Source organism: Hyaena hyaena, unplaced genomic scaffold (assembly GCF_003009895.1).
Source record: "Hyaena hyaena isolate Hyena2069 unplaced genomic scaffold, ASM300989v1 scaffold_45, whole genome shotgun sequence".
In the NCBI taxonomy this organism is placed as follows: Eukaryota; Metazoa; Chordata; class Mammalia; order Carnivora; family Hyaenidae; genus Hyaena; species Hyaena hyaena.
In genome coordinates, this window is record NW_024080677.1 from 4,464,917 (window position 1) to 4,486,867 (window position 21,951).

Consider the following 21,951-nt stretch of genomic DNA (forward strand, 5'->3'; position numbering starts at 1 on the left):
ACCTGAGCTAGACAGTAGGACAGATTTTATGGAAAAGAGATGATTAGCAATATGATTTGAGCCATCTCCAGAGAAACACACTATATTATTACTTTTAGAGATTGTGTTTTACTACTATTTGGCCCCATTTATGATTTGGGGCCCAAATACCATTTCAGGGATTACAGTTCTTCTATGACAGGGAATACAAAGTAAATTTCAGTAAACTTACCATCTTCTCATTATTTTCTACTATAAACAAAGAAATAGTTTTCCATACCAACATAAGATTGTTTCAAGGATATAAACACTAATTAAGACAAGACCAACAATTACTACAAGAATAGAAAAATGATCTTAAGCCAAACAGTAAAATCATCCTGAAAGTTCTCTATTTCTTATACTCCAAATGACTGCAGAAGGCACAATGACCTTGGCTTTCTGCTATCATTTCATGTATCGCAGCCATCCATGGACTGTGACAAGAAAGCCAACTTTCTTATGCACTGAGTCTATCCAGTGACAAGAATTAAAGGCTAAGCCTTAGATTATTATATCTTGATATACGTTAACTTTGACAATGAGCCAGTTATTTACAGAATTATTTTTAGAATAGTCCATAACTATAGAAATTGCATTTGCATTTCAAAGTATTAAAAAATTAAACTTCTTTTCCTTCAGCATTTTCTCTGCATAACAGTCATATTTTAAAACTTTTCCTACAGCTTTTACTATTCAACGTTTCTTTGTTATTACTGGTTTTCAGAGATCACAGCTATTTATTTTAAAAAATAAACGTCATACCTGTATTTCATTCAATGCTGAATCTAAATCACATTTCCAGTTCTTTTTAAATTGCCTTATCCGTAACCTTTAACAATAGAAAAGCATTAATTATGTTCACCCCCCAAAAGTCACTATTGTCCCTAAGTCACTTGTTCTATAGTTTATACCTAAGAGAGTGGAAAAAAAGGAATGTAGTAACATACTATAAAAATTCTTTGGAGCTGAAGAAAACAGCAAATGCATAGATACGTACCTCATACTATTTCTTCCTCAAACCATAGGCAACAAGAATGAAAAAGGCAATTCCACATGAAACCATACCTTCAGCTTTTAAGGTAACTTTAAGAACAGAGAATGCCAAAGCTTCAAAATAATTGTGAATAAAAAGAGAGAAAAACCATTAAAACCAGCACTTGGTCTCTCCTGCTCCCACTTCACCCTTGCTGATCCACAAGGATTTGTGATAAGGAGAAATAGACCAGAAGAAAAACAATGTGAAGAAAATCCATGGGGGAAAACTGAACAGTTGGAACCTAATACTGATTTTTATTTTATTTTATTTTATTTTTTTAAATATTTTTATTTATTTCTAGGAGAGAGAGAGACAGCGTGAGCAGGGGAGGGTCAGAGAGAGAGGGAGACACAGAATCTGAAACAGGCTCCAGGCTCTGAGCTGTCAGCACAGAGCCCGACGCGGGGCTCGAACCCACGAACCGCGAGATCATGACCTAAGCGAAAGTTGGACGCTTAACCGACTAAGCCACCCAGGCGCCCCGGAACCTAATACTGATTTTTAAAAATACCACTACAGACTAAGTCCATACTAAGTTTGAAAACGATTTATAAAAAAAAAAACCGATAGAACAAAACAAAAACAAAAACAAAACCTGGATAGATTATAACCCAAACCACACAGAAGGAACTTCTAAGTTTGTGTGATTTGAGGAACACAATCTAGAGGTGCCTGGGTAGCTCAGTCAGGTGTCCGATTCTTGATCTCTGCTCAGGCCATGATCTCACGGTTTGTGAGTTTGAGCTGAGTTGGGCTCTGTCCTGACAGTGTGGAACCTGCTTGGTATTCTCACTCCCAATCTCTCTCTGCCCATACCCCACTTGTGTTCTCTCTCTCAAAATAAGCATATGAACTTTAAAAAATGGAAAAAACCCTCCACAATTTAAAAATACACGGCACTGGGAAAGACAAAAAAAAGACAAAAATGAAAGAAAAACATCCTTTGGCAACTGGAAAGAGAAAAAGAAGACAAAGGGAAGAAGAGGGTGCCATTAAACTAAGAGTATTGTATAACAGCAAATTATGGGGTCAGTTTTGGTAATTAGTCCCAAAGCTCTATATATGAGCTTATAATGATCTATAAGCATTAAAATGGAATTCCTAATTCCTTTCATGAATCAAATATAAACAACATTGATACTTAAACTAGATAAAGGCTTGAAGAAAGAAAAGTACAGAATATTACTTACAGTGGTGATGAAGAAAGCTAAATATTTTTTTTTAATTTTTTAATGTTTTTATTTATTTCTAGGAGAGAGAGAGAGAGACAGCGTGAGCAGGGGAGGGTCAGAGAGAGGGAGACACAGACTCTGAAATAGGCTCCAGGCTCCGAGCTGGCAGTCAGCACAGAGCCCGACGCGGGGCTCGAACCCACGAACCGTGAGATCATGACCCAAGCGAAAGTCGGATGCTCAACCGGCTAAGCCACCCAGGCGCCCCGAAAGCTAAATATAAACAAGGAGATCAGTTTTACAAATTGCGAGTTATAGGCATGATGGCTGTGGGGGTCGCACAAAAAATGTGAAATATATTTAATACTACTGAACTGTACTTAAAAATGGTTAAGATGGTAAATTTTATGTTATGTGTATTGTACCACAAAATTAAAAAATATTGACAAACAGAATCCAAGACCACCTTAAGAAAATGATACACCATGACAGAGTGGTATTTATTTCTCAAATGTAAGGTAACTTCAGTATTAGAAAATCCATCAATATCATATACTGTATTAATAAATATAAGGGAAAAATCATGATTATTTCCATAGATATTAAAAAAGACTGATAAAATTCAACATCAATTCATTTCTGAATACAGAAACTGAGAGATATTTTGTTAGAGTGATTAAATATATATATCTTGGTCCTAAAGCTATTATTGTACTTAATGAGAAAATTCTAGCGATATTTCCACTAAGATCAGGAACAATGAAAAGACGTCTGCTATATCCATTACTATTTAATATTGTACTAGAGGTATGAGCCAGAGCAGTTAGGTAAGACAAATTACTTATAGGCAATAAAACATATATGTAAGAAGAGGAAGAAAGACATTGAAAAGAAAAACTTCACAGGTGATTTTCCCCACAAAATGTTAAAACATATTACTAAACCCTCTATACTTAAAATATTGTGGTGCAGGAATAAACAAATAGTCCGGTAGAATAGAATACAAAGTCCAGACACAAACCCAAACACATATGAGATTTAGTATATGATAAAGATAGCATCTGAAATCACTCAAATTAAATACACGGTTCTGGGAAAACTGGGACAATCACTGGAAAAAGCTTAGATCTCCACCTTACACCATACATAAGAATAAACTCCAATAGATTAAAAACTTAACTATAGAAATGAAACCATATAAATAACAAGAGGAAACATGGGTGAATGTCTCCAAAACCTTGGTGGAGGGAAATCAGGACTCAAAATTCAGATGCAATAAAAAATAACTATGGCTCAAAACTGAGGCAATAAAAAAAAGACTGATAATATAGGCTAAATAAAAATAAAAGTTTTTGCATGGTAAAGAAACATCATAAACAAATTTAAAAGACAACTGGCAAACTAGAAAAAAAATTAAGGAACAAAGACCCAGAATCCAATAGAAAAATGAACATCAGCAGACAATTCACAACAAAAAGTGTAAAACAGCCCTCAAATACATGAAAAGAAAATTTTTAAACTCATTTAAGGTAGAAGAAAAGCAAATTAGAACATTGAAACATCACTTGTTACCTAATAGATTAGAAAAGATTAAAAACTATGACAACATACTATGTTAGCAAAGCTGTGCTGAACAGTCTGTGAAGTTTCTGGACACACACACACACACACACATCAAAGGTACATATATGCACATATGCCAAAATACATATACACACACACCATATACACACACACACGTCATTTATATATATACATATATATAAAATCATATATACACACATATATATCATAGGCACATATATGCACATATACCAAAATACATATATACACCCACACCATATATATAAACATATATACCATGTATACAACATATACACACAAACATAATGTATATATACATATCGTATATACAAATTGGTAGAGCCGTCTGGGCTATATCCAATATATGTACTTACCCTTAATAAGTTTGTACTGAAATAATTACAGACTTACAAAAATTTTCAAAATAGTACCTAGCCCTGTTACTCTTCATCCACCTTTTTCCAGTGCTTTCTTATATAATTGTAGAACAACATAAAAACTAGGAAACTGACATTGTTATAATACTGTTAATTAGACTACAGATATTATTTAGTTTTCACCACTTTTTACATGCATTCATCTGTAGGTGTGTAGTTCTATGAAATTTTATCCCAAGTATAGTTTATGTTGCCATCACAATACAGATATAGAAGTTTCATCACCACAAAGGAACGTCCTCATGCTATCCTTTTTTTTAATAGTTTATTGTCAGGTTGGTTTCCATATAACACCCAGTGCTCATCCCCACAAGTGCCCTCCTCCGTGCCCGTCACGCCCCTTCCCCTCCCTCCCACCCCCATCAGCCCTCAGTTTGTTTTCAGCACTCAAGAGTCTCTCATAGTTTGCCTTCCTCCCTCTCCCCCACTATTTCCCCCCTTCTTCTTCCCCACAGTCCTCCGTTAAGTTCCTCCTAATCCTCCTATACGTGCAAACATATGATATTTGTCCTTCTCTGCCTGACTTATTTAGCTCAGCATAACACCCTAAAGATCCATCCATGTTGCTACACATGGCCAGATTTCATTATTTCTCATTGCCATGTAGTATTCCATGGTATAGATAAACCACATCTTCTTGATCCATTCATCTGTTGATGGACACTTAGGCTCTTTCCATGTTTTAGCTATTGTGGAGAGTGCTGCTATGAACATTGGGGTCCATGTGCCCCTATGCATCAGCACTCCTGTATCCCTTGGGTAAATTCCTAGCAGTGCTATTGCTGGGTCCTAGGGGAGTTCTAGTGTTAATTTTTTGAGGAACCTCCACACAGTTTTCCAGAGGGGCTGCACCAGTTTACATTCCCATCAATAGTGTAGGAGGGTGCCCATTTCTCCACATCCTCACCAGCATCTAGAGTCCTCTGATCTGCTCATTTTAGCCACTCTGACCAGTGTGAGGTGGTATCACAGTGTGGTTTTGATTTGTATTTCCCTGATGAGGAGGGACGCTGAGCATCGTTTCATGTGTCTGTTGGCCATCTGGATGTCCTCTTTGGAGAAGTGTCTGTTCATGTCTTCTGCCCATTTTTTCACTGGATTGTTTTTCGGGTGTGGAGTTTGGTGAGTTCCGTATAGATTTTGGATACTAGCCCTTTATCTGATATGTCATTTGCAACTATCTTTCCCCATTCCGTCAGCTGGCTGTTAGTTTTATGGATTGTGTCCTTTGCCATCTCATGCTATCCTTTTATACTCATCCCCCAACTCCTGTCCCTGTCCTCTGTCAACCAGTAATTGGTTCTCCATATCTACAGCTTTGTCATTTTGAGAATGTTATATAAATGGAACCATGTAGCATGTGGCTTCTGAGAATGGCTTTTTATATTCAGCACAATTTCTTTGAGAACAATTCAATTTTTTTCGTGTTTCAATAGTTTGTTTTTTTCTTTTTTTTAAAAATATTTTATTTATTTTTGAGAGAGAGATAGAGACAGCATGAGCAGGGGAGGATCAGAGAGAGAGGGAGACACAGAATCTGAAACAGGCTCCAGGCTCTGAGCTAGCTGTCAGCACAGAGCCCGATGTGGGGCTCGAACCCACGAACTGTGAGATCATGACCTGAGCTGAAGTCAGACGCTCAACCAACTGAGCCACCCAGGCGCCCCTAGTTTGTTGATTTCTATTGCTAAGTAGTATTCCTTGGTATGGATGTACCACAATTGAACTGTTCATTCACGTGCTGAAGAACATGTTTTCCCCCCAGTTTTTGGCTATTACCATTAAAGCTGCTATGAATGTTTGTACACAAGTTTTCATTTCATTAGGACAAATGCTCAATAGTTCAATGCTATACTTGATTTTTATATGTTCAATTTTTAAAGAAACTGCTCAACTATTTTCCATAATAGCTATACAATTTCACATCCCCACCAATAACATATACTTTTCTTGCTAGCTAGCATTGGTATTGACACTTTTTTCCCCAGTTACACCAAGGCATGCTAACAAATGAAAATTGTATATAAGATATACAACATGTTTTACTAAATGTATACATTGTGAAGTAACTGTCACAATTGAGATAATTAATGTATCTATCACTTCATCTAGTGTGTGTGTGTGGCGGGGGGTGGTGAGAACACGAGACCTACTCTCAGCAGATTTTAAGTACACAATACGTTATGATGAACAATAATCATTACGCTGTAGAATAGGTCTCCAGAACTTACTAGTTCTATAGTTGCAAGTTTGTACCCTTTGACCAACATCTCCTCATTTGCCCCCATCCCCATCTCCTGGTAACCACTATTCTAATTTATTTCTGAGTTAGACTTCTTTAGATTCCACATACAAGTGGGATCATGCAGATCTGTCTTTCTGTGACTGCCTTATTTCACTTAGCATAATGTACTCCATGTTAGTCCATGTTGTCACAGATGGTAGGATATCCTTCTTTTTAAAGGCTGAATAATACATATTCTGTATATATACACCATACCCTACTTTGTTCTTTTTGCTCAAGATTGTTTTAGCCATTCAGGGTATGCTGTAGCTCCATATGAATTTCAAAATTGTTTTTTAAATTTCTGTAAAAAATGTTACTAGGATTTTGATTGGAATTGAACTGAATCTATAGTTAGTTTTGGGTAGCATGGACAGTTTCACAATATCAATTTTTCCAATCCATGAACACAGAATATATTTCCATTTGTTTTGATTACTTTTATTACTGTTTCATGGTTTTCAATGTACAAATCTTTCATCTCCTCAGTAAATTTATTTGTTGAGGTTACTGTAAATGGGATTGCTTTCTTGATTTTTTTGAATACTTCATTGTTAGTACATAGAGATGCAACTCTGCTTTTTTACAAATTTTTATTTTAATTTTTAAGTTTTTATTTAAATTCCAGTTAGTTAATATACAGTACAGTATTAGTTTCAGGAATATAGTTTAGTGATATAATACTTCCGCACAACACTGTGTGCTCATCACAAATGCTGTCCTTAATCCCCATCCTACTTAACCCATCCCCCTGTCTCTCTCTCCTCTGGTAGTCATTAGTTTGTTCTCTATAGTGAAGAGTCTGTTTCTTGGTTTGCCTCTCTCTCTCTTCTTTTCCCTACCCTCATTTGTTTCTTAAATGCCACATATGAGTGAAATCATATGGTATTTGCCTTTCTCTGACTTATTTCAGTTAGCATTACACTCTCCAGTTCCACCCACATTGTTGCAAATGGTGAGATTTCATTCTTTTTATGGCTAAATAATATTCCATTGCATATACACACACGTGTGCATGACATACACACACAGAGTAAAACCTTGGTTTGTGAGCATAATTTGTTCCAGAAACATGCTTGTAATCCAAAGCACTTGTATATTAAAGCAAATTCCCTCATAAGAAATAATGGAAACTCAAATGATTCATTCCACAACCCAGAAATATTCATATAAAAATGATTACAATACTGTAATATAATACAAAATAATAAAGAAAATACAAAGTGTAAAGAAAAATAAACAAATTAACCTGTACTTCCCTTTGGAAACCTTTGTGGATGGTGTGAAGGAAGATGAGAGAGGAGGGTTACTGGAATGACTTTCACTAATGGAATTGCTATCTATTGGCTCAATGGAATCTTTTTCTTTTCATGCAACCTGAACAAGGAACCTATCAAATGACACTTGCTTTTGCCTCCTTTTGAGGATTCTGTGGAAATGTGATGTTGTATTGTTGTTAAACAGATTCACTGCTTGCACTGCTATAGCCTTAAATGGGTGGTGCTTTCCTACAAAATTCTGCACTGTTTCCCACATTTTACACATCTCTCTAATCTCATCTGAAGTGAGGGATTCCTCCATCTTTGTCTCCTCCTCCTCTGAAGACGAGATACAGGCTTAGACTTCTTATACAATCTTGCAATTCTGGCCACTCGCATACCTCATCTGTACTTCTCCTTTTTAACTTCCACTGTAATCATTTCCCTCTTCTTACTGCCTTTCTTTTCAATTTTTTCCTGCATGGGGGCCATTGTACATACTCACACAGATGTTGACTACAGTAGTATTAATAAACTCTTGACATATACTGTATTTAATGTAACTGGCAATAAGGCAGCAGAGGAAAGGGTCTATATCTGCAGGTAGCCTGACCTAGAATGAAGCAAAGCATTCCTAAGCTTACTCTTGTATGAAAAAGCAAAACACTGTCCATAAGCGCTTTGAATTGACAAAAAATACACTAGTGCCAGTTGTGGGCACCTTCCAACATTCTGAAATAACACTGATTTAATGCCAAGCACTGTGGCCTCAGACTGAGCATCCAAGACTGAGAGATGATCACCCACAATCCACAGCAAGAAAGAGAACCATTTGCTCATCTGTGATCATGTGACATTTAGCATTATGTACTATTCATATTGCAAGACATCACTCATTTATCAAGTTAAAATTTATTAGAAATGTTAGCTCCTCTTGTGGAATACTCTCAGAACAAGTTACAATCCAAGGTTTTACACACACCACATCTTCTTTATCCATTCAGCATTTGAGCTGCTTCCATTAAGTTGGCTATATTGTAGATAAGCATCAGGTGCACGAATCCCTTTGAATTAGTATTTTTATATTCTTTGGGTAAATACTAGTGGTACAATTGCTGGATCATAGGATAGTTCTATTTTTAACTTTTCAAGGAACCTTCATACTGTTTTCCAGAGTGGCTGCACCAGTTTGCATTCCCACCAGCAGCACAAGAGGGTTATCCTTTCTTGACATCCTGGTGGACACCTGTTGTTTTTTGTGTTGTTGATTTTAGTCATTCTGACAAGTGTGAGAATTGTAGTTTTGCTTTGCATTTCCTGGATGGTAAGTGATGATGAACATATTTTCATGTGTCTGTTGGCCATCTATATGTCTTCTTTGGAAAAATCATGTCTTTTGCCATTTGTTAACTGGATTATCATTTTTGGATACTGAGTTTTATAAGTTCTTCATTTATTTTAGATACTAACCCCTATCAGATATGCCATTTGCAAATATCTTCTCCCATTTTGTAGGATGTCTTTTAGTTTTGCTGATTGTTTCCTTTGCTGTGCAGAAGCTTTTTATTTTGATGAATTCCCAATAGTTTATTTTTGCTTTTGGTTCCCTTGCTTCAGGAGACATATCTAATAAGAAGTAGCTACGGCCAAGGTCAAAGAGGTTACTAGGATTTTAATGTCTCCTCTAGGATTTTAATGTCTCACATTTAGGTCTTTGATCCATTTGAATTTATTTTTGTGTATGGTGTAAGAAAGAGGTCCAGTTTCATTCTTTTGGACATTGCTGTCCAATTTTCCCAATACTATTTGTAAAAGAGACTGTCTTTTCCCAACTGGATTGTTGAAAATTGACCATATAGTTGTGGGTTCATTTCTGGGTTTTCTATTCTGTTCCAGTGAAATACGTGTTTATTTTTGTGCCAGTACCATACTTTTTGACCACTACAACTTTGTACTATAACTTGAAGTCTGGAATTATGCTACCTCCAGCTTTTCTTTTCCTTTTCCAGGCTGCTTTGACTGTTTGGGATATTTTGTGGTTCTGTACAAATTTTTGGATGGTTTCTTCTAGCTCTGAGAAGATACCATCAAAAAATACCATCTTTCCATTTCTTGTGTCCTCTTCAATTTCTTTCATTAGTGTTCTATAGTTTTCAGAGTACAGAACTTTTATCTCTTTGGTTAGGTTTACTTCTAGGTATCTTATGGTTTTTGGTGCAATTATAAATGGGATTCATCCCTTTATTTCTTTTTTTGCTGCTTCATTATTGGCGTATAGAAATGCAACAGATTTCTGTACAATGATTTTATATCCTAAGACTTTGTTGAATTTAGGTATTAGTTTTAGTAATTTTTTTGGTAGAGTCTTTTGGGTTTTCTATATAGAGTATCATGTTATCTGCAAATAATGAAAGTTTTACTTCTTTCTTGCCAATAATGATGCCTTTTCTTTTCATTGTCTGATTGCTGTGGCTAGGACACAGTAGTGACTGTTTAACATAGTGTTGATCAGCAAACAGAGAACAAAATGAAATTTAAGGCATCAAAATTGGCAAAGATGAAGTCAAACTTTCACCTTTCACAGATGACATGGTACTCTACATTGATAACCCGACAGACTCCACCAGGTCTGCTAAAACGGATATATGAATTCAGCAAAATCGCAGGGTACAAAATCAATGTACAGAAATAGGCTACATTTTTATACACCAATAATGACCCAACAGAAAGAGAAATAAAGAAACTGATACCATTCACAATTGCACCAAGAACCATAATATACCTAAGAATAAACCTAACCAAAGAAGTAAAAGATCTATATTGAGAACTATAGGAAGCTTATGAAGGAAACTTAAGAATACACAAAGAAATGGAAAAACATTCCATGCTCTGGATTGGAAGAACAAATACTGTTAAAATGTCAATACAACTCAAGGCAATTTACACATTCAATGAAATCCCAACCAAAATTGCATCAGTGTTCTTCTCAAAGCTAGAACAAACAATCCTAAAATTTGTATGGAACCACAAAAGACCCCAAATAGCCAAACTAATATTGAAGAAGAAAACCAAAGCAGGAGGCATCACAATCCCAGACTTTAGCCTCTACTACAAAGCTGTAATCATCAAGAGAGTACACAAAAACAGACCCATTGACCAATGGAATAGAACAGAGAACCCAGAATTGGACCTACAAATGGATGGCCAACTAATCTTTGACAAAGTAGGAAAGAGTATCCAATGGAAAAATGTCTCTTTAACAAATGGTGCTGGGAGAACTGGACAGCAGCATGCAGAGGAATGAAACTAGACCACTTTCTTACATCATACACAAAAATAAACTCAAAATGGATGAAGGACCTGAATGTGAGACAGGAAACCATCAAAATCCTAGAGAAGGAAACAGGCAACAACCTCTTTGACCCCCAGCCACAGCAATTTCTTACTTGAGACATCTCCAAAGGCAATGGAATTAAAAGCAAAAAATGAACTATTGGGACCTCATCAAGATAAAAAGCTTCTGCATTGCAAAGGAAACAATCAACAGAACTAAAAGGCAAATGACAGAATGGGAAAAGATATTTGTAAATGACATACGGATAAAAGGTTAGCATCAAAAATCTATAAAGAACTCACCAAACTCCACACCCAAAAAAACAAATAATCTAGTGAAGAAATGGGCAGAAGACATGAATAGACACTTTCCCAGAGAAGACATCCAGAGGGCCAACAGACAAATGAAACGATGCTCAACGTCACTTATCATCAGGAAAATACAAATCAAAACCACACTGTGATACCACCTCATATCAGTCAGAGTGGCTATAATGAACAAATCAGGAGACTATAGATGCTGGTGAGGATGTAGAGAAACAGGCTCCCTCTTACACTGTTGGTGGGAATGCAAACTGATGCAGCCACTCTGGAAATCAGTGTGGAAGTTCCTCAAAATTAAAAATAGAACTACAGTATGACCCAGCAATAGCACTACTAGGAATTTACCCAAGGGATACAGGAGGCTGATGCATAGGGGCACATGTACCACAATGTTTATAGCAGGACTTTCAACAATAGCCAAATACGGGAAGAGCCTAAATGTCCATCAACTGACAAATGGATAAAATTATTAGTTTTAACAGTTTTTGGTGGCATCTTTAAAGTTTTCTGTATATGTGGATTACAAATCCACAAACATAAACAATTTTAATTTTCTTTCTAACTTGAATGTCTGTCTTTCTTTAAATTTTTTTTTTTTTAATGTTTACTTACTTTTGAGAGAGATAGGGTGTGAGTGGCAGAGAGAGGAAGACACAGAATCCAAAGCAGGCTCCAGGCTCTGAGCTGTCAGCACGAAGTCTGACACGGGGCTCAAACCTGTGAACCACGAAATTATGACTTGAGCTCAAGTCGGACACTTACCCAACTGAGCCACCCAGGTACCCCTTATTTCTTTTTCTTGCCTAATTGCTCTGCCTAGGACTTCCACACTATGCTGAATAGAAATGGTAACAGTAGGCATCTTTTCTTTGTTCCTGATCTTGGAGGAAAATCTTTTAGCTTTTCACTGTGAAGTATGTTAGCTGTGGCCTTGTCATATACGGCCATTGTTATATTGAGGTTACCTTTTTTCTATACCTAATTTGTTGAGAGTTTTTATCACAAAAAGATGTTAAATTTGGTCAAATGCTTTATCTGCATCTATTGAGAGAATTATTTGATATCCATCCTTCATTCTGTTAATGGAGTATATAATATTTACTGATTTGCACATGTTGAACCATTATTGTACCCGCGGGACAAATCCCACTTTAACTTAGTGTATGATGTGCAGTTGAATTTGGTTTGCTAATATTTTGTTGAGAATTTTTGTATCTATGTTCATTAGGAATACTGTCCTGTGATTTTCAGTTTTTGTAGTATCCTTGTCTGACTTTGGTATCAGAGTAATACTGGAGTTGTAAAGAGTTTGGAAGTGCCCATCTTCAGTTTTTTGGAAGAGTTTGAGAAGGATTTGTATTAATTCTTCCTTAACTGATAAAACTCATCAGTGAAGCCATCTAGTCCTGGGCTTTTACTAATGGAGAGATTTTCCTGCTGAATCAATCTCCTTACTCAAAATTGGTTTGTTTAATTTCTCCATTATCTTCATGTTTCAGACTTGGGAAGTTGTGTGTTTCTAGGAATTTATCCAATTCTTCTAGACTGTCCAATTAGTTGGTGTGTAACTGTTTTTAGTCTTTTAATAGCCTTTGTATTTCTGTGCTGCCAGTTGTTATGTCATCTTTGATCCATCTCTTCTTTTATCTTAGTGTAGCTAAAAGGTTTGTCAATTTTGTTTATCTTTTTGGAAACAAACCTTTAGCTTTGTTTGCCATTGTTTTTCTAGTCTCTACTTATTTCTGCTCTAATCTTTATTTCCTTCCTTCTATTAACTCTGACATTTGTTCTTCTTTTTCTACTTCCTTGAGGTATATATACAGTTAGGATTGAGATCCTTTTTTCTTAATGTAGGCATTTATCACTATAAATGTCCCTCTTAGAACTGCTTTTGCTGTAATCCATAGATTTTGGTATGTTGCATTTTCATTTGTTCAAGTTTTTTTTTTTTTAACTTCTCTTTTGATTTATTCTTTGACTCACTGGCTTTTCAGGAGTATTTGCTTCATTTTCACATATCTGTGGATTTTCCAGTTTTCTTCCTGTTATTGATTTCTGGTTTCATATCATTGTAATCAGGAGAGATACTTGATTCAATTCTCTTAAATTTTTTGACTTGTTTTGTGAACTAACATGATCTATTCTAATAATGGTCTGAATGGGCTTGAGAAGAATGTCTATTCTGCTCCAGCTGGATGGAACTGTTTTGTATATGTCTGTTGGGACAATTTAGTCTAAAGTGTAGTTCAAGTCACACGTTTCTTTACTGGTTTTCTGCTAGATGATATACTCATTGTTGAAATGAGTACTGATGTCCTCTACTTTTATTATACTGGTGTCTATTTCTCCCATCAGATCTGTTAATATTTGCTTTATATATTAGGCTGCTGTGATGTTGGGTGTATATATATATTTATAATTGTTATTATCTATCCATCCATCCATCCATCTTTTTTATTTTGAGAGAGAGCGAGACAGAGTGCAAGCCAGGGAGAGGGGCAGAGGGAGAGAGAGAGAATGTTTAGTAGGCTCCATACTCAGTGCTAAGCCTGATGTGGGGCTTAATCCCAGAGCCCTAAGAACCTGACCTGAGCAGAAATCAAGAGTTGGACACTCAATGGACTGAGCCACCCAGGTGCCTCATACAATTGTTATATTCTCTTGATGAATAGACTCTATTATATAATGAAATTATATAATGACCTTGTCTCTTGTTACTTAAAAGTCTAGGTTTTCTGACAGAAAGTATAGCCTGCCTTCTTTTGGCTTCCATGTGTATGGAATAGCTTTTTTCATCCCCTCACTTTCAGTGTATATGTGTCTTTATAGCTGAAGTCTCTTGAAGGCAGCATATAGCTGGATCTTGTCTTGTCCATTTAGACACTGCCTTTCAATTAAAGAATTTAATCCAGTCACATTTAAAGTAGTAATTGAGAGGTAAGGACTCACTACTGGCATTTTGTTAAATTGTTTTCTGGCTATTTTGTAGTTCCTCTGTTCCTTTCTTGTTATCTTCTTTGGAAATTTGATTTTATAGAGTCTCCAGCTGAAATTATAGATTTGTTTCTTTTATCCATTTAGCTCTATAAGTTCTGCTTCACATACTTTGAAGCTCTCTTGGGTGCTGCATACACATTTCAGATTGCTAAGTATTCTTGGTGTACTGACCATTTTGTCATTATGCAGTGTTCTTTGTCTCTGGTAGTTTTCATTGCTCTAAAGTGTATCTTATCTGTTATCAATATAGCCATTCACATTCTTTTTAAAATTAACATTTGAATGGTATATCGCTTTCCATCCTTTGACTTTCAAAATATTTGTATCTTCATACTGGATGTGAATTTCTTATAGACAGAATATAGTTGGATCATGCTTTTATATCTACTCTCCCAATTGCTGTTCTTTAGTTGTTATAAATAGAATATTTACATTTAGGGGCATCTGGGTGGCTCAGTCGGCTGAGCATCTGACTCTTGATTTTGGCTCAGGTTCTGATTCCAGAGTTGTGGGATCAAGGCTGGTGGTGGGCTCAGTACTGAGCATGGAGCCTGCTTGAGATTCTCTTACTCTCTCCCATGCGCCCCTTCTTTCACTCTCTCCTATGTGCGCCTTCCCCGCTAATGTGCACACAGGCACAAATACAGACACATTTTTTCTTTCAAAAAGAAAAAAGAACATTTACATTTAAAGTAACTATTGATATGCTAAAGCTTACTTCTGCCATTTTATTATCTTTTCTAGTTCCCTTTCTTTATCTTCCTTTGGGGTTACTTGAATATTCTTAGAAATTCATTTTGGATACCCATAGATTTTTGAGTACTTTGTACAGTTGTTTAGTGGTTGCTCTAGAGCACTTATCTTTTTTTTTTTTTTTAATATTTTTATTTTATTTATAGGAGAGAGAGAGAGACAGTGTGAGCAGGGGAGGGTCAGAGAGAGAGGGAGGCACAAACTCTGAAATAGGCTCCAGGCTCTGAGCTGGCAGTCAGCACAGAGCCCGACGTGGGGCTCGAACCCATGAACCGCGATATCATGACCTAAGCGAAAGTCGGACGCTCAACCAACTAAGCCACCCAGGCGCCCCAAGAGCACTTATCTTTTGACCGAGCAATCCCAATTCTAAAAATGTACCATAAAAATATACCTCCAAACAATACCAAAATACATATAGTCAAGGTTATTAACTGCAGCACTGTGACTATCTACATAATGGAATACTCTGCAGTTAAAAAAAAAAAGAGTGACAAATTTCTCTGTACTAATTTAAACTGATTTCTTGGATATACTGTTTTAGTGAGAAAAGCAAAGTTGAAGAGAACATTTATTGTATGATACACTTTATGTAAGAAAGAAGTAAATATAACAAAATATATACATATCTGCACACTATAAGAAGGATAAATCAGAAACTAAAAGACTAACTACCTCCACTAGGTGAGGAAGAGGTAAAAAGAAGGAATGGAAATGGGGCATTAGACGCAAGGAGAACCAACACTCCTCATTACACATGTTTAGTATGGCTTTGATTCTTAGAACAAGCAGTAATGCTTCATATATCTTCCTAAATGAAGAATTAAAACCAGGATTTGGAAGCACTCAAAATATAAAATGAACAGTAATGAATAATCTCAATGTTCTACAAATGGATAACTACACTGAACAGAAGTGCAGGGAAAAAGAAGTAACCTACGTAACTAAGGAAATGATTTTTTGGCTGAATACTATAAGGCTAAAGAAAAAAAATAACTTTATACTAATACTGTACTCTAAATTTTTTTTCACAGGGGTATGAATTAGCAGTTCTAACACAATTTATGAGGACAGGATGGATAAATGACTAAACGTATTGTACGTAATGAAAGTCAGGTTTCTGTCAGAAAGAGTTTATAAATAAAAAAAAAGGGAAGGGTAAAATAAACCTGCAGTGTTGGATTAGAATCATACTATCAATATGAACTCATGTTTTTTAAATATACATACAAACTGAAAAATGTTTTTTATGTTTTGTATTTTTTATATATGTATATATATATACACACACATATACACACACATATATATCTATTTCCTATATGTATTTTTTATTTAATATTTTATATAAATATATACATGCATATATTTCTTAGCCCTGGACACTGAGAAGACCTGGCTGCAATTATGCTCCTGCAGTAATGAGATCGTTTAGATCTTGGTTTCCAAATACCTCTCTCCAACAAAAGAAACCAGAGCTCCTTGGAGAAGCTCCTGGGTTATTGCCAATGTTGTGGCAGGGAAAATAGAAGATGAAACTTAAAACAACTTTATGGCTCCAAAAAATAAGAAAATGGTAGAAAAAAGAACAGAATGTGATGAAGGGATATAGGAACTACCCTGAAGGACTTCCCAAAAGTCAAATCTGGGACAATTTGAGCAACAAAATGAATAATAATAGTATTAAATCATATATAACCCATAAAATAAATACACAAGAGTTCATACTGATGTAAATAAATGAATAAATAAATGAAGAAGGAACGGCTCTCCTTTACTCAAAATTCCAATTTAAAAAAATGTAGAATAGGCAAAATACAAAATCACCATTGGGCAAATACCACAGTAGTAACTTCCAGGAAAGCTCTCTTTAAAATTAATGTGTAAAAGTTTGAGGAGAAACCAGATAATATATAATGTTAAAGTCTCTTCCCCAAAATATTAATTACAAAGGGGTAAACAGAATCTTTATGGTGTAGAAACCTGGCAGATAACATTGTTTATACTAAGTTATCAGGTTAACTTCCTAAAATGTGTTGGCATCTTGTACCTCCTATTAGGATGCACTGAGATGTGCAGTTAATTGGGTTTTACAGTGATTTCCTGGTTTTGATAACTGCACCATTACTATGTAGGATATTAACATGAAGGGAAGCTAGATGAAGGGTGCATGGAAAATCTCTATACTAATATTTGCAACATTTCTGTAAGTCTAAAATTATTTCAAAATAAAACATTCAGTCATTAAATGTATATTAAATGTCCTAGATTATAGACACACCTAAATTCTCACTGATATCCTGAATATAAATGTTAGAATTTTTTCTAGCACCCTTATCTACTGAAGTGAAAGCCTTTCAAATGAACTATAAACTACCTAATTAGAAGCTATAATAAAATCAAAGCATGAGTGTCCATTAAAACTCTGAAAAGGGAATAATTTCAACAGGTGTCAGGTAAATTCAAATATAAAACAATAAATATTAATTTTTTTTCCTTCTGTATTTAGGCTGCATCCACATCCCCAACCACAAACGGTACCTTTTAACTACCCAGTTATTATCCTAGTCTGTCCTTTGTCAAATAGGTTACCAATGTTAATTCCTCTTAAAAATTAACTAGATAATTCTTGGGGAACCTAGGTGGCTCAGTCAGTTAAGCGTTCGACTTTGGCTCAGGTCATGATCTCACAGTTCGTGGGTTCTAGCCCTATGTCAGGCTCTGTGCTGATAGTTCAGAGCCTGGAGCCTGCTTCAGATTCTGTGTCTCCCTCTCTTTCTGACCCTCCCCCACTCACACTCTTTTGGTCTCTCAAAAATGAATAAATGTTAAAAAATTAAAAAAAAATTTTAAATAAGAAAATAATAAACATTAAATTTTTTTTTAAAAGTTAAAAAATACTATATAATTCTTTTGAAGTGGGAGCATAGGAAGTAGTAGAGTATATAAAGGGTACAATTTTTAAAATTAGGGGTTGAAAAAGAAATTATAAAAATATTTGTGTGATTGTGTCAATATGAAAATTTGAAAACTAAGGCTGGTTTGTTCTGGAGTCTTCCTATATCAAGAGGTCCTTTTCCCAATCATTGCCTGAAGAGTGGAGCTGTACAGCTGTCCTGGATACGAGGGTACTGCTGCTACTCTTGAACATGGATGCGCACACTTTCCTTGTGCCAGATGCTACTCAATCTGGCAGAAGACTAACATCTGCTAGCCACTTGAGCTCTGTCATAGCTGCCACTGTCCAAAATGCCAACTTGTTAGCATGTGGCACAGGAGAAGAATGACTTAATGTTCTGAAGAAAACAATGATGTACTCTAGCTATTATAAATGGATTTTATCCCAGAACTCTATGCTAGATATCTTTCTCACAAAAATTTATTTCCTAGGTAGTCTCAACAATCTACTTAGTCTGAATAGTATCATAATTTTTATAGACAACATAAATTGCAATTATCATTAGTTAAAGAAATGAAAGAACTCCTAGAACCTGAAAAAGTCAAATGTATCTTCAATGCTGGTGCTTGATGGGAAGCAGGATTACTTAGCAGAAACACTCAATTCCCTAACTGTGTACCATGACATCCAGGGCACTACAGCAAGTTCACGGGAGCCTCCTTGGTTATTTAAAAATTTTAAGAACCTTCTGTCAGATATCACAAAATTACTACTATTAACTTGTTTGGATCCAACTACTTAATAAATGTGACTGCTAATGTACTTCTTTTGGCCTATGGACACTATGAAACAAGGAAGTCAAAACTTCTGTATTAGAGAATAATGAGAGAAGAGATGAAAACAGCTGTGGAAGCTGTATGAAGAAGCTTTCTAGGCATTCTCAAAGACTTTAGTGGTTAATACCATTTGTATTTTATCAACTATGATTTCACTTAAAAGTTATGGTTCTTTTAAATACAATTTGTAATATTTTCCTCTATTTATATAATGGTCAAATTAAAATTTCTGTAGAAGTCTTGGCTTTCCTTTTTCTCAGTACAGGTATATTATGATACTGCTCATGATTATCATAGGTTTCCAAATAAAAAGGCCTTTGGGAGGCCAATAAGCCACAGAGAGAAACTGAACAAGTGAGAGACAGAATGAAGAAGGGGATTAAAGTACTTTATTTAGCTAACATGAAAAGAAGTAATGAAAATAAAGAATTAAGGCAATTTACATACATAAAAGAGAGTGTAGTAAGTGTAATTAAGTAAGTTCTGAAACAAAGGATAAGAGACTCCTTTGACATTTCATGTGCCAGGCACGGAGATGAATGAGGTACTGAGAAAGGTCCAGTGAAGCTGCTCAGGAGGGTTGTGTAGAGTCAGCCCGACTAATGACAATGTGACTAGGACAGAGCCAAGAGCTGGGAGAAGGGCTTATGGTGGTAACTACCCAGGTGTTTGAACATTGATAAGTAAGTGCTTTCCTTTCATCCTTTGTAAGTCCATAAATATATATATTTAAATATATTAATATAAAGGAAAAATATATAAAATTTAACCTTAATTATAATGACTTTTCTTACCTGGATTTCATTTCCAGAACTGCAGTTATTTCTTGTTGGGAAGCCGGTAGTTGGTGTAAGAGCTTGATGATATAGTTAAAGTGTTCTAGGTCAAACACCATCCCAGCTTCAACAAACTGTAGAAGACAAAAAAAAAAAAGTCATTTTTACACAAATATGAGAGAGTTAAAAACCAGTATGTGACAACTAGGAGACTGCTGAACAAAACGAGACAAGTAGACAAGTAGAATTAAAATACACTTAAAACATCTGAAGCATATTTTCTTCCAATAGTTGAGAACCACAGTAAGACACCCTACTTTAAGAATTTAATTTATTTTTTAATGTTTTGTTTATTTCTGAGAGAGAGAGACAGTGTGAGCAGGGGAGGGTCAGAGAGAGAGGGAGATACAGAATCTGAAACAGGCTCCAGGCTCTGAGCTGTCAGCACAGAGCCTGACGTGGGACTCGAACCCACGAACTGTGAGATCATGACCTGAGCCGAAGTTGGATGCTTAACAGACTGAGCCACCCAGGCACCCCTAGAATTTATTTATTTTTATTTATTTATTTTGTTTTTTATTTATTTCTAGGAGAGAGAGAGAGACAGTGTGAACAGGGGATGGTCAGAGAGAGAGGGAGTCACAGACTGAAACAGGCTCCAGGCTCTGAGCTGGCAGTCAGCACAGAGCCCGACGCGGGGCTCGAACCCACGAACCGCGAGATCATGAACTAAGCGAAAGTCGGACGCTTAACCGACTAAGCCACCCAGGCGCCCCTAGAATTTAAAGTGAAAACGAAAATAATGCTTGAATTCAAAACTTGAATATTCTGTTTTCCAAGTTATCTCAATGAAATTATCATCCATCCATCCTGCTTTGTACTCATTTGTCTTCATCAAAGCACTGGTGTTTATACCTTATCCCAGATTCTAAGCTTCCTGAGAAGTATCAACCAGGAGCTTTTCTACAACTACTGGTGGTAATCAGTAATTTCTGGTTCAAAAAATTTTGAGGTAGGTAATTCTGTCAAGTTTTGTAAAGTGGAACTAGAGGTATTCACTGAAGTATCTGTACATCCGCTAGAGTAGTTCCAGCACTGCTCCTTAAGGGAAAACAGAGGCTTTCTTGTGGTTAGTCTGTTCTGAAATGGATGGTTGGACAGTGCTAAATACCAGTAAGCATACAAAAGTACACATTTTAATATAGTTTTAGGAAGCTATAAAAATTAGTTTTCTTTTTGTTTAGTGTCAAATATAAAATAAGTTCCTAATCTCCATGTTTCTCCCCATCTACTTCCTTTGTTTTGGTCATGATTTTCTATTTACATATTGATCTGTGTATTTACTTTTGTTATAAATGACCTCAAAGCTTTTTGATGAAGAGAGTTTTCTTTAATTATTTTTAAGGTATAAAGATGACTTCACAACTTAGAAGTCACCTGGAGTGCTTGGAATGATTTATTTAAGGGGAAGGCCTACCAGTCACTGGAGTCTGTTTATAAATCCTATTTTAAGAGAAAAAGAACATTTCTGAAAAATATTTGCATCAATAACGTAGATAAAGGTGGTTTAAGAATGTTAGTGGAAAAAATAATTTTCTTGGTTAGTCACTACTAGAGAATAAAAGAGATAAAGTAAAGCATACCTTACAGAATATATCAATTAAAGCGGGTACGGCATTCCTTAATTTCATAGTTGCCACATGCTCAAATATTTTTAGTAATATTTTCATAGCAGGCTGGATAAAACAAAAAAATTACACTCATTTTCATGTCCTCTTTCTGTACACCTTAAGTTTCTCAAATTCGTTTATGCTGAAAAACCCAAGTATTCTCTAGGAAATATTCAACAAACACAAATTTAACTGCTGAAAAACACAAGTGTTCAACAAACAGAAAAAAAATTTTTTTTTTTGAAATCTTTGATCCATTTTTTTTTATTTTATTTATTTATTTATTTTTTTTACAAATAGTTTATTGTCAAATCAGTTTCCACATAACACCCAGTGCTCATCCCCACAAGTGCCCTCCTCCATGCCCATCCCCCCCTCCCCCCCACATCCATCAGTCCTCAGTTTTTGTCAGCATTCAAGAGTCTCTCATGGTTTGCCTCTCTCCCTTTCCCCCACCATTTCCCCCTTCTTCTCCTCCTTGTTCCTCAGTTAAGTTCCTCCTAATCCTCCTATACGTGCAAACATATGATATTTGTCCTTCTCTGCCTGACTTATTTCGCTCAGCATAAC

At 35.7% G+C, this 21,951-nt stretch overlaps 1 protein-coding gene across 1 annotated transcript in view; it reads right to left on the reverse strand.

Annotated features, from left to right (window-relative positions):
- The window catches only part of TOPAZ1 (testis and ovary specific PAZ domain containing 1), a 106,979-nt gene that overhangs the window by 33,749 nt on the left and 51,279 nt on the right, over positions 1–21,951 (reverse strand). Inside the window, exons 11-13 of the mRNA XM_039230343.1 lie at positions 21,355–21,447; positions 19,730–19,845; positions 784–850 (exon numbers count right to left, since the gene is read on the reverse strand). Coding sequence (XP_039086274.1) covers positions 784–850; positions 19,730–19,845; positions 21,355–21,447 — 276 coding nt within the window. The remainder of the gene's footprint in view (positions 1–783; positions 851–19,729; positions 19,846–21,354; positions 21,448–21,951) is intronic.